Consider the following 17,184-nt stretch of genomic DNA (forward strand, 5'->3'; position numbering starts at 1 on the left):
AAGTTTCATATCGGCAAAACACAAGGAAAAGCTTATATCAGTCAAAACACCGAGGAAAATATATATACGGCAAAACACCAAGGAAAAGCTATAATGGAAACACCGAGGGGAAACATATAAATTAATAAACACCGAGGAAAAGTTTATATCGGCAAAAAACACCGAGGGAAAATACATAATTTGGCAAAACACTGAGGAAAACATATACGTACAAAAACACCGAGGGAAAAAGTTATAATGGCAAAACACCAGGGAAAAGTTTATACGACAAACACCGATGGAAAACATACGCAAATGACCGATGCGGAAGGAATATAATGGCAAAACACCGAGGGAAAACATATATATCGGCAAAACACCGAGGAAATATATATAATGGCAAAACACCGAGGGAAAAGCTACCGGCAAAAACACCCGAGGGAAAACATATATACGGCAAAACACCGAGGGAAAAAGCCTATGGCAAAACACCAAGGAAAAGCTTATACGGCAAAACACCGAGGGAAAAATAGCTTTACATACCAATAAACACCGAGGAAAAGCCATAATGGCAAAACAACCGAGGAAAACATATATACCCAAAACACCGAGAAAAAGATAATGGCAAAACACCGAGGGAAAAACATATACATAATGGCAACACCGAGGGAAAGCCATAATGGCAAAACACCAAGGAAAAAGCTTATACGTCAAAAACACCGAGGGAAAAATATATATACGGTAAAACACCAAGGGAAAAGTTTATACGGCAAAACACCGAGGGAAAACATATATAATTACAAACACTGAGGAAATAGCCACGGCAAACACCGAGGGAAAACATATATACGGTAAAAACACTGAGGGAAACATATTAATAACACCTGAGGGAAAAATATACCAGCAAAAACCAGGGAAAAAGTTTATAATGGCAAAACACCGAGGAAAATATATACCCACAAATCATTTATACGGCAAAACACCGAGGGGAAATATATACGAAAAATGGAAATGAAATTGAGGAAAGAGGAACTAAAAACACCGAGGGAAGGAAAGAATGGAAGGAAGAAATCGAGAAAAATGAAAAAAAAAACACTGAGGGAAAAAGCATATATGGCAAAATGACCGAGGAAATATGATACGGGAAAAGACTGGAAAACACTGGAGGAAACAGGGGGGAAAAATGCTATATGGAAATGGAGGATGAATGGAAGGAGGATGGAAATATGGAAGATGGAATGGAACACTGAGGAAGGAAATAAATGGAATGAAGGGAAAAAGCTACGGCAAAACACCGAGGGGAAAAAAGCTATACGGCAAACGCTGTTAAAACGCTAGATTTTGCACTCAAACGCTGTTAAAAATCCTGTACATCTTCATCATCAACTGCAAGAGAGTGAGAAAGTACATTTTCAACCACACTAGACTCAGTGGTCGAAATATACTTCATAAAGGAACTCAGGTACATATCTTCTGAGACATAATCTTCGCCAAAAAGACAGCAGCACAAAAAAAAAACGCGAGAAATTTTGGTTCGAAAATAGCGTTCTTGAGTGTAACCTTTCACAAGATTTCTAGCTATCGCTTCCCACCTCTCCCGCGAAACGTCATGACGAATCACTGGGACTCGTTCATCCTCGCCTAACATGAAAATATTTCATTCCAAAACAGAGAAAATGCATCCCTGACAACGCCGACTCCTTCGCCCTTTTCCTCGACACCTCTGGAATCTATCATCTTGACATCCACACACTTCTTTAAAATATCACCTTTTTCAAAATAGTGCAGCAAGTCAGCTTTCACATTACAACGATGAATAAGCAACACTTCTCGCTCCATAACCTCATTTGCCATATTTTCTGGGACAAAAGTAGCCCCTTCAGAACTTTCACTTGCAATGTACAACACTTAATATAGTAAAGATGGGTGAAAAGCCACAACATTTCTGACTGTTCTATTTTCAAATTCAATTCATCCACTTTCTTTAAATGAATTCCCAATGGTATTTTGCACAATCATCACAATACCCACTCATCATTTCATGAAATATTAATTGAACATCAAATTAGTGGATATTTTTCTTCTATACTTTGTAACTAGAACATCTTTTTCATAAAAAGACAGACAAGAACAAGTAGACTATATAGTACTCACAAACCTTGGAAAGTATTCATCTCAAAAGCATCACAATTTTGGAGGTTCTCCAGTGCATGTTGTGTTAAAGTTGTATCATCAATAGATGACAGTCCAACCAAAGTTGTGGAATGTGATTCTTCTCCAAGCTGTGGTTCTGTGCAATGATTCATTTTGAGTCTTTGTTAGTCTGATTTCTCCAAATCTAATTGTTCTTCCACAACATCATTAACTAATCATTATAACCATAAAAACAAATATTTGTATTTTTATCAAATATGTAATTTATTTAAATAAAGATTGTTGCATAACACACTTTTGCTGATTTCCTTATGCACTCATATTGGAATTCTCAAGTATAACATCAGAATGAATGTTGCCTTTTACAGTATTAATGTGTAATATTTAATATTAGCTCCTGATAAAGTAAGTGTTTAATTTTACTTGTATCATGATAGTTTCATAAAATTAACCAAATGGGGCAAAAATTATTATATACTTGACCTAACAGAATTACTTTGATTATTAAAGGCTCATAATTAGGTATTAATCAACATGACCATAAAATGACCATACATTAACATAGTGTTTTTAATGATTAATAGAAAACCTCCTCACTTTTATGATCCAAAGTCTTGCAAACATACAAATTGACACTACTGCATGGCCTGCTAAGGGACTCTTTGTACTTTTCTACAGAAAATGTTTCTGTTGTACCTGGTAAATATAAAACTCCATATATGGGTATAACAAAACCCATTCGGAACTTTCATTATGGAGTTGCTTATTGTGAGCCAGTTGCTTCTCCACCCCAGCAGTTTTTATGACAACATGAGAATCACATTTTTTTACATCAGTAGGAAGAAATGAGCCTCGCTTAATTTTCAAATGATTCCCATCCAGCTCAATAATTCCAATGTTTATCTGGGGTGGAAAAAATATCCAGTTACTAGGTGTTCATGACCTGCCATCACAAAATGTTTGATGAAGAATAAAAAAATAATTAGACATTTTAATGGAAAATACTATTCCATTCTTCTCCATGAAAACCTGAGCCTGATTTTTAAAGCATGCAACAAAAGTATTATTGTGTTGATTCGAATGACTGCAAAAAAAACCAAATTTCTTATAGCAGCCTTCTATATTTCAGCTTAAATAGGTGGGAATTACATAACTAATATCTACATAAAAACAAGCATTGAATATAATTATTCCCTACCATCACCCATCGTTCAAATAATTATTGACATGACCTATTTGCAGAGGTAGTAATAATCACAAACCTTGACAGTCTCATTCTTCCTCCTCTTTTTCGTGGAGACAAAACGATCTTGACGTTTCCTTGCCACAAAAGTGGCAAATGAAATATCTGCCAAATACTCTTTAAAAGTCAAAGTTTGGTGGCACGAGGATCAGTAGAAGGCCCAGCTGATGTTGATGGATCACTATTCTGCAAGGTCTTTGATTAGTCAGACTTTCGAAGATCCGTCCCACAGTTAGCACAAAAATTACCCCTTGTATTTAGTGAACTCCTGCATACTGTACAAAACATGGTGTTCAAGTTTACATTACCAACAGCCAGGAAAGATAATACGAACATATACATGAACGCTAAATGTAATAAATACCTCACGAATGTTTTGTATTTATCTTATTTTCTCGAAATAAAACGAAAATATAAGAATATGACAATATTCTGCACTTCGGCAACTTTGTAAACTCAGAACACATTTGGCTGGCAAATTAACCGGATATGACTTTTGTATATTATAATTTGTGTTTGTGTATAGAGTCCTTAAGTGGTGACGTCACGTTTCAATGGTGTTAAAAATCTCAGTTCCAAACAAGCGCCCCATTCGATTCAAAATGGAGACATTATCCATCGCTTCGCTTTTTTCTTTCTTCTCAGAAGAAATGAAATATGTAAAAAAGGGGGGAAACCACTTTAAGTCAGATCACATTGAAGCATTTACTTACCAGCAGAGTGTTTTACGAGGAGAAGTACAGGCAAGAATGAAACAAAAGGTTTATAAAGTGACGGTGAATGTCAAATGTCAAGATTAAGTTTTAGACTGTTTTTGTTGCCCAAATGAACACGAGGGCGAGATTTTCTCTAGTAGTGAAATGAAAAAAGGCTTGTTAATAAACGATTTGTTTTAAAAAATAATGATACTCTTCGGTTTTCAGTCCTCAAATTGACCTACCACTACTAGTTTGGTGTGAGGGAGTTGTGGTAACAGGCTAAACACATATTTGCATTTTTATTAATAAACACAAGGATAACATGGTATTTAAAAGACATGGAAAAATGGTACATCATTTAATGTTGTTTTCCTGGGGGGAAGGAAAATTCCCATATAAAAGTGATGGGATGCTCATGGGAAATGTTCAAAAAGACTCCTTAAGGGTAACTCTGGGCAGTACTTGCTTTTATTTTTATCCCCAAAAAGACATCCATTGTAAAACATATGTCAAAACTTTTTTTAACTTCTGTTCTCCTAAATATGATAAAAGAATTCTCGCAGTGATGTAATTTGACACCCTATGTACACCCAGGCTGTACCAGATGATAAATATTGTAATTCCTAGGAGGTAAAATCATCCCTTTGCTGTTATATTAGAATGCTACCCCCCCCTCTAGCTGTATTTTCTTCTAAGTAAGCCTCAGTCTACAAATTATTTTATTTCTATTTGAACAACAATAATTATTAAAAAACTGTCCAATGTAGTCTTCAAGCATAAAACTACTCAAAAACCATATCTTCACAATCCCTCTTTGATGAAAGGAAATTGCAAATTTACAAGTGCCGCCCATAACTGAAACAAAATGTCAGCATAGCAGCACAAATACGAAGGAATGATGCCTAAAATTTTGAAGTCTTTCAGCCTAGCATTGGCTCTTTCGACATGAATCCTTGCTTTAGCTATAGTGTTTGTTTTCTTGACCTCACTCTCTGTACAACATCCTGGATAAGGAAACCCTTGTCCGCCAGAATCATATCTCCAGCTGTCAAGCGATTAAGGAGTCCAGACTGTTGCACAATGGCCTTGTCTGAAATAGAACCTGGATACAGCCGACTGACATTAATAAAGACTCCATTTGGTGCAACACCAACTATTACCTTAAAGGAATTCATTCCTCTGTATGATAAATAGGTGGCATTTTGCTGACTCATCAATCCCGGTGCAGCAACCTCAATATCTGTGCAGTCTATAACAATCCGACAGGATTCAAATTGCCTGAAAGAGGAGGGTGCAGAAATCTTATTTTTTTCCAGGGATGGAATCGATGTCATTAGGTCGTCAAACAAAATTTCATGCGAAACATGAGTGAATGCTATAACAATGTTAGAAATTGTGGCCACACTACAATGAAACAATTGGGCTAGGTGTAGCTTTGTGTAGTTCTGTCGTACTTTCATTAAAGTGATAAAAATTTGATCCTCAAAATTGATGGATTATACCTTCCAAAACACTAAGATTTAAGGTTTTGGCTACGGAAAATACAAAGCGACCGTTAAAAAGACAACTAGCTGAAGCTTCTATAATTCAGTATTCGATGATTCTCCCTCATGTCCTGATGTCAACTCTTCACCTGAATAGAGTCCGTAAATCTCACTTAAAATCACGTAATTCATCAAATTTTCACCGATTAAGGAATTCGTTTTGAATATCAGTTCATACCTTATGAGTCAAACCCATCTCTTGTACTCGTCGTTCTGCTTTGTAGCGCTTGGAAAGCAAAGAACTTGCAAGTGTTGTTCTCCGACGAATGGTTACATGTAGGAGCAAAACAGTAAACCATTTTGCCCGTTTGACCCGCGTCCTTTACACTTCTTCAACAAAAGTTGATCCTTTGGATGACCCTTTAACCTTTCCTGTTTTTTTTTTATTGTCTTTTGTGGGAATCATCCTCATCATCATCAGCCTGTCACGCCACTGATGGCGGATGGCCTCCACATCTTTCTCCACTCTTCACGGTCTTGGGCTCTCTGGATGCACATGCTGCCCGCTCTCTGCTCGATGTCATCTCTCCATCTCCTTGTTGGTCTTCCCTTGCCTCTTTTCTTGTCCCACGGGGTCCATTCAGTTGTTTTCTTTGCCATTCATGGTTTTTCATTCGGGCTAGATGTCCTGCCCACTTTCCTTTGGCTTTATTAACTTTCTCGATGACATCCTTCACTTTTGTTCTTGCTCTCAGGTCTTCATTCCGGATCTTATCTCTTCTCGTGACACCGAGCATTGATCTTTCCATACTCCTTTGGGTGATTGCCAGGTTCTCTCTTTGATGGTTGGTAAATGCCCACGTCTCTGCTCCATAAGTCATTGCTGGTAGTATGACAGTGTTCATGATCTTCCTTTTGAGACACATGGGCATTCTTTGATCTCTCATGAACATGCTGTACTGTCCAAATCTCTTCCAAGCTGATGTTATTCTCTCATCTATTTCTCTCGCCATCTCATTTCCTGGTGTTAGTAGTCTTCCCAAATACTTGTACTCTTAACCTCTTCCAGCCGTTCTCCGTCAATCGATATTCCTTTTCTTCTCCTTTTCTTTGCTATTTCATTGCACATGATCTTTGTCTTCTTTTTGTTCATTTTCATTCCATCTTTCCTCCCTTCTTCGTTCAGATCGTTCAAAAGTTTGCTGAGGTGTTCTTCATTTTCAGCAAATAGGAATACACTGGATAATATTTGTGGGAATACACTGGATAATTATAGCTTTAGACATTCAAAACAAAGGAAGCCTGTCCAAAGCGCTCGCATAAGATATTTTGCTTAGAACTGCATTTTTTAGCGCCATGGTAACGAGACGTCAAACTTAAGGACTCTATTTGAAATTGTGTTTGCATATTATAATTTTGTTTGTGTATTTGAAATTGTGTTTGCATATTATAATTTTGTTTGTGTATTTGAATTTGTGTTTGTGTATTGCACCTCTGGGCCACCGCAAATTACTGCTTGTAATACAGTATTTTGAGATAATAATGCGTAAAATGAAAGAAATGCCTTTACGTCGAAATTACGAAATTTGATTGCGTATGGTGATTGTTGTGCTGAAATGTTTTTGATATAAGGTTCAATCAACTGACTCAGGTATAGAACCATTTTTGGAACAAATAACATTGTAAAGTTCGTGCTAATGCAGTTTCAATAGTTTTCTTACTCCAAAGCTTGTTTTTTAATCAAAGATGATTTCTTATTATGTTCTGAAATTGTTCAATTTACAAACTACTCAATTCTTATCCACTTCCACACTAAAACAACTACACCAAATCAAAGAAACTCTTACGATTTTCCATGTTGTATTTTGTATTTTTAGTTCATCATTTAAAAATGAAGTAATTATAATTAGGATACTCACTGAAACAGCTGAGTACAATATATTTTTGGTAATGAATTGTACAAATGTACCCTACTTCTGTAGCTCAAAGTAGAACATTACTTTTCTTCTAGACTTGTCAATGATATTTTAATTGTAGGTTTTGGTTTATAAGATCACAGAGGCATATCTCCATAATTTCATCCATTTGGGCTCTTCAATGTACATTACAACGGTTGCTGACTTTCTGATATATATTAAAATATTGCTGGCTTTCTGATGTATATTAAAGTGCTGCTAGCTTTTTGATATATATATTTCACTGGCAATACAAGGCATAGAATTTGAACAAACGGGGCTGAGCTCCCTCCAACACACCCCTGTTTGATCATTAAACACATATAGACGTTTTGTCATTCCTCAACCCATAAATTTAACTCTTTGCTAAGTTAAAGATTGGATCAAACTCATATGCTGTATAAAAGACTACAAACAGTAGCATTTATAGCAAACAGACTGTTTTTCAACAACAGGAATTTTTCATGTTATAGAAATAATATATTCATTTTAAAGAAATGCTTCACCAAAATTTTCAGCAGAATCTTTAACGAACCTCATTAGAAATAAACTTTAATACTTTATAAAGTGTTAAAGGCGAAATAACTTCGTATCGAGTGCCACGTTTTTAAGGTTTCTTTGTAAGTCGTGCATACAAATAAATTATTAATTACTTAATTCAATTGAGTGCTGAGACAGAATATCAAACAAGGATACATATCACTTGTAGACAGGAAACAGTTGGGTTGAGTTTTAGGCATAGAATTTATATAATTTGTAAATTTGTTATGTTTCATACAACAAAATATCAAATAAGTAAACAACAGGATGTGTAATCAACTCATTCATAATCTCCACTCTATTGATAAAAGTATGAGCTGCAACGATGCTTTAAATTAAGAAGGCGCTAGAATCTCGCCCCAATACAGTACATCCGGTCAAAAAGCACGGTGTACTATGTCCGACAATTTACATCGTTACATCCAGCTCCTCATAAGGAACAAAAGAATGTTATAATTTGATGGACCTAAGAGTAGTTTTCATAAAAATTGGTAATCACATGTAAAACGTTCATTGTAATTTATGTTCTATAGAAGATTTTCTTTTCACTGAGGGGTTTGATATGTCGATGTCTGGTCGTGCCTGATTGGTTTCTATACTGACATTTGTGGACGTGTCTTGCGTAGAGTACTTGGCTTCAACGGTGGCTCATTTCGGTCTTCAAGCTCAGATTGTTCATTTTCTTCCTCAGCACGCTCTGTATCAATCTTTACATTTCTTTAGTGAACGCCGGATGCCGTACGAAGAAGCGTTTTTGTTCACAATGCCTACTATGTATGTACGTGGATGCATAATCCCGTTTAGTTTACATATCAGTTGCTTAATTATCCTCTACCAATAGCAAAATAAATAAAACAACATTACAACACCAAATCAAAATTATAAATGTTAAAGAAAGGTAATCACAATGCTGAAACAGTTTATTGTTGTCTTAATGGATTAAAGTCATCTCCAAATCGTTAGGAATGAAACGAGTAATTTAGAGCAAGAATCTTCAGCGTCGTTCTCCTTGACGAAAGCACGCTAAAAAAAAGCAATGACGCGCATGCGTATTAATTTTTTATTGCAATACCCAGCCATTTTACCCAGCATGCTGGCTCTGCAATCTTCAGAAACGTTGTGAATATCAGTGGGACTAGTTTAGAAGATTCTTCCAGAACGTAAAATCATGCAGCAGAGGAAAACATCTCAGCTTTAAAGTGGAATGATTTGTCAATCACTTTCAAAATACAAGTTCTTATTAAACGTCGTGTAAAATTGCTCTTTTGATTACAAAGGCCAAGAGAATGGATACAATAGTTGCATATTCAACTAATTCAAGTTAGATCATCGATGTAAGATTCTCTAAAACATCACGTTTTTAATAAGGCATGAGCGTACATACACAAAGAAAAACACAAGTTGCAGACTAGTGAGAAATTAATCATTTCAAGAAATATACAACAACTAAAATTACTTCAACTAATATCATTATAACGTATGTACTTATAAATGCCACGTTTGTGTTTATTACGGCTCCTTTGAAAATAAAGCATGAATTATCAATTTCAATAGCTTGCTGAAACCAAAAATAAGCACATCAACATAAGCTACTTTTAGAAATGAATAATTTCGGTCAATTTGAGAGGTAGAAGTTTATAGCTACATACCTTGATGGTAGCTATGTTTCAAGTGATATTTAGTTTTTTAGTTCTCAAGTTTTAGTCCAGCTTTTCATCATCCTTATTTATGTCTATATAAATTCATTGTTTTTGCCGTGATTATATACACAGAAAGATTGACAGCAGGATAACATGAGCATGCTGGCGATATAAACAGTAAATAAAACATTTTTCTCATTTTGGACTACGTTAAAAAAAGAATGTCCTGTACATTCACTGTTTTAAAGAAGAAGTTTCAAAAATTCATGTCGATAACGTTAATATGTTCGTAATTGCATGTGTTGTTCGTTATGACACAACAATTTCCTTCAATGTACGTGTAAAGTTGCTATTAAAGTGCTTATCTCACAATTTTTTTTTCCGAATTTTCGTATTGCTTCTTCAAAAGTAATCTAAAACTTATATTACAATTTTTTCATGCGATGCATTGTTTTCGAATTATTATTGATCAAATATGAAATTTGACAAAAAAAGTTGATAATTGGCATAGGGCCTGGATCAAGTGTCTGTGACGTAACTTAAGGAACAAGTCAAGGTCTTGTTGTTATCAACGATTAGATGGCGGAGTTGAATTCTGATTCGGAAAGCTCTCATAGTTCGCAATGTGATTCGGAGTATGATTATATTCCCGGTTATGTCATCGAAGATGAAACAAAGAACATTAATGACCAGGAATATAATATAATAAATGAAAATTACGGCGAGTCCGAGTCCTATCTATACGCTGATGAACCAATGGCCGAACAAGCATGGTATGAAGACTACGTGGAAAAGTCAAATGAACATAAAAAGCAACTTGAAATGCTACAAAAAAGACTTGATCACACAGTTGAGTTGAGTTCTTGGTGAGTAATAAAATTTCTTATTTCAATTCAACTTATGAAATGTATTTCAATTCAGGTTTCAAGTTATGAAATATAGACATAAACGTGCAATTTTCTATTCAAGATTACCATCGCTTTTTTTTACTTTTGGGCAAAAAATTGTTAAAAGATGCTCGATTACAATTTTTTAATGTGATTTTCTTTATTCATCAGGTGCAAGTGTAGTTTTTGTCAAGTTACACTTCTTCAGAATCCTCTAGAGGCCTGGTGCTGCCAAGAACTTAAGTCTGTAGCTGAAAGCTTGACTCACCAGTCGGTTCTGGCAGATATGTCAACTATTCCATGTTGTGTCACTCTACACCCAGGTTTCAGACCAGTTTGTTTGGAAAAGTGGTCGCTAAAAATGGCTGCTATGAAATACAAAACCAGAGAACAAAGACGATACAGAGAAACAGGATCTGAAAACATGTATGATAGCATATTATGTTATTTCCCAGTATTTCAGTATATTTTAGTGTGATGACACATTAGTAACGATTTGGCTTTATATTCAGGTTTTTACGATGTGTTGCATACAGAGAGTTCACATCTATGATTTATGGATGCTTAGGAGAAGAAAGAAGACCATTACCTGCATGTGCATACCATGCAATAAGATCAAAATTTAATGATAAAAAGTTGGAATATAGAGGGTACGAAGAAAATAAAATAAATGAGTGATGTGAAAATTAAGTTTTCCTATTTTTTGGGCAATCTTCCACATGTTTGTGACCTTTCATTGGCTTCTTGCATGTCAAACATTTTGGCTGACTTTCTTTTGAAACTGCCACATTTGCCTGACAGCTGAATGGCACACTTGTAGCTGCTGGCATGAAACAAAAACATTTTTATTGTTTAAAATGATTTTCAAACCATGTTTAGCTACATGTTATATAATCATTATTAATTACCTGGAATTGAGGGGGGGACATCATTGACCACAATGCATTTTCGACGGACCTGTTTTAGTATCACCTCAGATCTGGGTTGCTTTTGCAGCATGACATTCATTGGTGGTGGGGACATTTCTTTCAAAAAATTTTGTGAATTTGATAATGCGTCTTTGTCTTTTATTGACAGCAACACACTCTCAAATAATTCATCCACATACTCTAAAAAGAAATTATTGTCGTATTCAATACTATGAAATGATGCAAAGCAACACATTTAGCAACAACTTACCAAATTTGGGAACTGCCATCATTCTTTATCTTTACATCACGCCTTAAGTTGTTGTTGAAGTGGATGGATGCCAAAATGTGTCTAAAACAATAAAGACTTGTGGAAGTTGCAAAACAACTAACATTGTCATATTGGAAATTTTCGCCCACCTGCAATACATTCCAACATAGGAATAATGAATCATTTTTGGAGCAAAATGATTCAGGACAGAATGGAATCCTTCCAAACAACTTGTTTGAGCAACTGGTGAAGCCTGGTGAATTGACTTCATTAGTTGTGGGTGTAACAATTCATGAGCAACTGAACCTTAAACATTACAATTAAGAATGATGATAAACTGTTAGGGAAGTTATCTTTAAATAATGCCTTCACAAACCTTCTAACAAATATTCCCTTGGTTGAATATCAGGGCCATGAAAACAACTTGAAAAGAGTGGATCATCCAAATTGGTGTGCTTGTCTACTATGTGACTCAGGAAAGATTTGAACTTTGCCCAAATTACTTTGCCATCACCATCATAAGTAGAACAAGCACTCCAATAGAAATGGTTGCCACAGGGTTTGACCCACTTTTTCAATTCTTCACAACCTTTTCTTTGCTAAGCTTTGTTATTATTTAATTCTACAAAAATAGTACCATTAAATTGGCCATTAATGACATGCAAATCCATACTCCTCTCAAGATTTTACATCTTAAATTCAGCTTACTTTTTTTTAGATGCCATAAATCAAAATAGTGCTTCACATGTGCCATTTTCTCCCTCATATGTTTACTGATAGATATGTGTCTATCAGATATAAATGTTGATAATTGTATGCCACTGCTTGATAGCAATTCCATGGTGTTTTTAAATGCCATGTATTCCATAGCCGGAACAAACAGCCGAATACTTAGTCGGTGTCCATCGAGCGCGTTTTCTTGCAACAAAATTCACCCAGATTTTACGTCTTCGCTTCGCTTCAGGACGCTCATCACCGTAAAATGGTATACGGTGAAGAGAAATTCCTTCCGCATAATTTGCTCGTTTTGAACAGCCGAAAACTGCACATCTATCAGGCATTTTGATGCAGAGCCGTAGTAGATGAAGTAGAAATTATAGTAAAAATCACACTTCAGAAAAACTTCCTGTCCTTATGTTACGTCACATACTTCTCGATTCAGGCTCTCGTCAAGCAAATTGAACGCGCAGCAATTTTCTCCATTATTGCCGATTTTGAGAAAAGAAACGCATTTATCTCATAAACGAAGCCATCAATAAGAAAATTGTAAAATAACTTTTATTATGATTTTTTTACCTTAATCAGAAAATTCGAAAAAAAAAATTGTGAGATAAGCACTTTAACAATAAAACTCGAGATAATAGAGTTATATTTATATAATTTTTATATGGAGACAGCTGAGGGAAATTATTGCCAGTTTGGTTCAATATAGCTGCAACGTTAGTTATTTTAAGAATAGTCAACGGCGAAATACAGCTTGCAGTCAATTTTACTGCATGAAAAGTAAGTACACAAAATATAGCTATATTTAAAAATGATCCGTATCGAGTGCCACGTTTTAAAGGTTTCTTTGTAAGTCGTGTATGAATAGATTACTTAATTTAATTCAGTGTTGAGATTGAATGTGAAAACAAGAATACATAGCTATCACTTGTAGACAGGAATACAGCTGGGTTGAGTTTTAGGCAATGAAATATATACCCTTTGTAAATTTGTTGTATTTTATACAACAAAGTGTCAAATAAGTAAACAACAGGATGTGTAATCAACTACAAATTCCAAACATATGATGCAATATTTTCAGTTTGAAATTGTAGACAAACTGTTGTGTCTGTTGTAATTTATAAATAGTAAAATTGCTTTTCATACCAAAGACAACAGAAATTTTTTCGTGCAAGTTGATTTACATCAAGGTTTCACAGTATACAATAAAATGGTGGCGCATAATTCGTCATTTAAACATTGGATAGTCAAGCAGAACTTGTAATAATGCAAATTTATTGGACGAAACTTCGAGCACAAAATGGCTACTGTCCAAATCTCAAATTATTAATCTCTTTTATTATGAGCTGAAACCAACCTATTTTCATGAATACTTAACATGAAATTACGTGCTTGCATCATCGATAAATGGCAATATATTATTAAAATACAGTTGACCCAATACATAAATAGAGCTTTTGTGATCTTGTCCTCACTCCAAGCTTGTGGATATCAATCACGTATCACAAAATGGCGAAATATACTTTTGCGTTGGTCGTAATTTTTTGTATTGGTGTTATTATTGAAGGGTAAGTCATCATATTTAAAGTACAATTTTGTGATTTTTGACTAACTTTGTTGAACGCTATTGATATTTCTATGAGGTTTTACGGCGTATCTTAACGAGTAAATAAACATGAAGCCATTTTCAGTTAGCTGCACTATGTTAAGTCATCAATCTATTTACGAGTTTGTTTTAAAACAATTTCATTTTATTGGCTATATTAAATCAATGTTTAGAAGATTATTTCGTAATGCATATAGTAATAAAGAAAGTGAATGTATTGATCTCATTTCCTTCATTATTTCCATAGAGCGAATTTAACAAGTGAAAAAGAAATTAATTTAAAAGACAATTTCTCGTCGCTCAACTTTGAAATGAAACGCACTTTGAAAGTTGTTCAAAGAAATGTAACATTAAAGACACAAATTGCATTAATAAAAGGGCAAATAAAGACACTGAAAAAATATCACAAAAATCTACAAACACAAAAAAAGCACCTTCAAGCATTCAAAATTTCGCTTCATTCCAAAATCAACAAGACACATGTACAAACGTACAAATTAGTAAAATTGCAAAAACAAATTAAGAAAATTGAACTTGAAATGATTAATTTGTCATTAAAAATGAAAACATTGGATGAGAAAGTAGCAACAATTCAAACAAAGCTAAAAAAACTTGAAAAACAACTGAAAACTCTTTACAAAGAAAATACAAAACTCACAGGAAAATCACTAAGAGGTAAGAATGATTTTGAGATATCAAGAGTGACATTTAACAACATATTACGTCATGGCAGAACTCTTTTTTTACATTACCAGGGAAAGACTGCGCAGATCTTTACAAAAAAGGTGAAAAAAAGAACGGAGTTTATCAAATTAACCCTGATGGTCAGGGTTACTTTAAGGTTTTCTGTGATATGAAGTCATCTGGTGGAGGTTGGACTGTGTTTCAACGACGTCAAGATGGAAGTGTAAACTTCTATCGAGGTTGGAAGGACTATAAAAAAGGTTTTGGTGATCTGAAAGGCGAATTCTGGCTTGGATTGGATAAAATATACCGACTAACATCTGCAAGGCGAAATAAACTTCGTGTTGACCTGGGAGACTGGTCAGGAAACAAAGCATATGCTGAATATGATTATTTTGCTGTAAAGAATGAAAATAAAAAATATCAACTAAGTCTTGGTAAATATTCTGGTAAGTTAATACGTAAATATAAACATTTGAGGGAAAAATATTTTGATACATGCAATATTTTAGAATTATTTAAGTGATTGCAGTGTGCAACGGGGGATTCTGCAAGTTTTTAAAAAAACGGATAGTAACGGTTGGTTTCGGACTAAAGCCTTGTTTGTCAATAAAAATATAATTAGTTTTGAACTTAAAAACTTACCGAAAAAATACAAGAAACAAACGTAAAGTAAAAAGTCGTTCTGTTTTGCGAACGATTCTGTTGCAACGATTGATTGTGACATGTAATGATTGTGATTAGCTTATCATCAACATTAAATGCAAATTCAACTCCAGCTTTGTAAATTACGTAATAACCTAGCACCTGAACAACATGTAGTTAATAAACACAACTAAATTATTTGGTACATAAGAAAGAATCTATACTGTGAATATCATTGTCTAATGATCATTGACTGAAATCTTTTTTAAAAAATGCATGCATTCAAGTAAGCTCCTAGTAATTAATTGTAGATGCGAGTTTTAATGCCTAAATGATATATACATTATAACTTATTCTTACATATAAAAGTTTTTTTGAACTTAACAACAATCTAAAACATAACAGAAATTTATTTAAGTTTACATGGACAATTCACATTTATAGTCATGAAACACAAATATATCAATTGAGCCTTGGAAAATACCCAGGTACGCTATTAAGTAAGGTCTGTTTCATACGTCAAACTTTACATCCACCGAACAGATCCCTGTATTTGTAAGAGTTGGGTCATGTATTGTTCTCTGGTTTGCGAACGTTGACTGGACAAAATTCATCACATGATTAATTTCCGCCATTTTCGTTCCTAATTTTGAAATTTGAACTAGTGTTTATATGGCGATTATTACAAGTTTGTTTGTATTTATAAAAAATATTTTGATTTTTTGGAGGTATGGCTACAATAATTGACTATTTGATAGCTAAAACATGTAACTGCATATCGCCAGAATCATGGAATCGGGAAAAAAGAAAGAAATGGTTTTACGAAAAATTGGATTGCGCGTAATGACCATTGTGTCTAACTGATCTTGACCTAAAGGTTTATTTACAAAGTTTATTTTCGAGTAAAAAATCATTGGAAGTATTTGTCCTAATGCTAACGATTCAATAGTTTTCTAATATGCAAAGCCTGTGCTTTATAGAAAGATTATGACTTGTAATATGTTTTAGTATTTATACCACTTCTTTTTACTCTATAAATTAAATGAAAAAACCAATTGACATTTTCATAAAAGCCTCCTAAACAAATGACCATTAAAAAATCGTTTGAAATCTTCTACTAACGACATAAAACACGTATTGGGTATTTTCTGCAATTCTTAAAGAGAATCTTAAGATAACATTAGCTAAACGACGTAAAATTTTTCTGAAGAAAATAACTTTTTTTAGGAAATGCTGGAGATTCATTATCTTATCATAATGGCATGGCGTTTTCAACCAAAGATTCAAAGAATGATAAGAGTCGGGGAGGAAACTGTGCCACTCACTGGAAAGGTGCTTGGTGGTATAATAATTGTCATTATTCTAACCTGAATGGACAATACTATAATAGAGCATACAACAGTGGGAATGGTGTGGTTTGGTATCATTGGAAAAAAAAGAATAAATCCTTAAAGTTTACTGAGATGAAAATGAAAATGACAAAGAATTTTTAATATTGTGTTTTCTTAACTTTCATGAATACATCTTATGAAACTTTGCATAATATTGACATTTGATAATAATTCTTTCAATAGAACCTTTACAATCATCATTCTTTTAAAACAGCGTGGAAAAAATTGTTGAAAAATGCTGAGGTAAAATAGTAATTTTTTTCTTCCCCAATTGATGGCAGATTTAATGCTATAGTTTTGCAGTGACGTCTTTTCTTTCATTTCTTTGACGTTTGTGGTGAAAGTTAATTGCAAAAAATTTTGATGTTTTTTCCTC

At 34.2% G+C, this 17,184-nt stretch overlaps 4 protein-coding genes across 5 annotated transcripts in view; 2 read left to right on the forward strand and 2 right to left on the reverse strand.

Annotated features, from left to right (window-relative positions):
• Positions 1-2,260, reverse strand: part of LOC124454829 — a 48,663-nt gene extending 46,403 nt beyond the window's left edge. The window contains exon 1 of the mRNA XM_047005587.1: positions 2,138-2,260. Within this exon, the coding sequence (XP_046861543.1) occupies positions 2,138-2,153 (16 nt within the window). The 5' untranslated portion in view covers positions 2,154-2,260. The remainder of the gene's footprint in view (positions 1-2,137) is intronic.
• A 2,522-nt stretch (positions 2,261-4,782) lies between these two features.
• LOC124454826 lies at positions 4,783-5,845 on the reverse strand. Its single transcript, XM_047005581.1, is given in 3 exon segments — positions 4,783-5,072; positions 5,075-5,707; positions 5,797-5,845. Coding segments are annotated over 2 exon segments (657 nt in total). The 5' UTR covers positions 5,535-5,707; positions 5,797-5,845; the 3' UTR covers positions 4,783-4,875.
• Positions 5,846-10,409: 4,564 nt separating this feature from the next.
• Positions 10,410-17,184, forward strand: part of LOC124454828 — a 37,574-nt gene continuing 30,799 nt past the window's right edge. Inside the window, exons 1-3 of one of the 2 annotated variants that reach the window (XM_047005584.1) lie at positions 10,410-10,559; positions 10,752-11,006; positions 11,093-11,282. In XM_047005584.1, the coding sequence (XP_046861540.1) occupies positions 10,450-10,559; positions 10,752-11,006; positions 11,093-11,258 (531 nt within the window). In that variant the 5' untranslated portion in view covers positions 10,410-10,449 and the 3' untranslated portion in view covers positions 11,259-11,282. Of the gene's footprint in view, positions 10,560-10,751; positions 11,007-11,092; positions 11,283-17,184 lie in introns of those variants that run through there. The other variant, XM_047005585.1, reaches the window with a different exon arrangement.
• On the forward strand, positions 13,973-17,079 carry LOC124454820 (fibrinogen-like protein A). The gene is made up of 4 exons (XM_047005574.1): positions 13,973-14,050; positions 14,336-14,763; positions 14,844-15,221; positions 16,645-17,079. Exons 1-4 carry the CDS (start codon positions 13,992-13,994, stop codon positions 16,908-16,910), a joined length of 1,131 nt encoding a protein of 376 aa, XP_046861530.1. The 5' UTR covers positions 13,973-13,991; the 3' UTR covers positions 16,911-17,079.

Source organism: Xenia sp. Carnegie-2017, unplaced genomic scaffold (assembly GCF_021976095.1).
Source record: "Xenia sp. Carnegie-2017 unplaced genomic scaffold, XeniaSp_v1 HiC_scaffold_3, whole genome shotgun sequence".
Lineage (NCBI taxonomy): Eukaryota > Metazoa > Cnidaria > Anthozoa > Malacalcyonacea > Xeniidae > Xenia > Xenia sp. Carnegie-2017.

What these genes read in the sequence shown, in the direction of transcription:
- LOC124454820 (XM_047005574.1), top strand. Translation starts at nt 13,992, where the DNA reads ATGGCGAAATATACTTTTGCGTTGGTCGTAATTTTTTGTATTGGTGTT. An exon ending in ATTGGTGTTATTATTGAAGG is followed by an intron (nt 14,051 to 14,335) that starts GTAAGTCATCAT and finishes TTATTTCCATAG; the next exon opens with AGCGAATTTAACAAGTGAAA. An exon ending in AAGTCTTGGTAAATATTCTG is followed by an intron (nt 15,222 to 16,644) that starts GTAAGTTAATAC and finishes AACTTTTTTTAG; the next exon opens with GAAATGCTGGAGATTCATTA.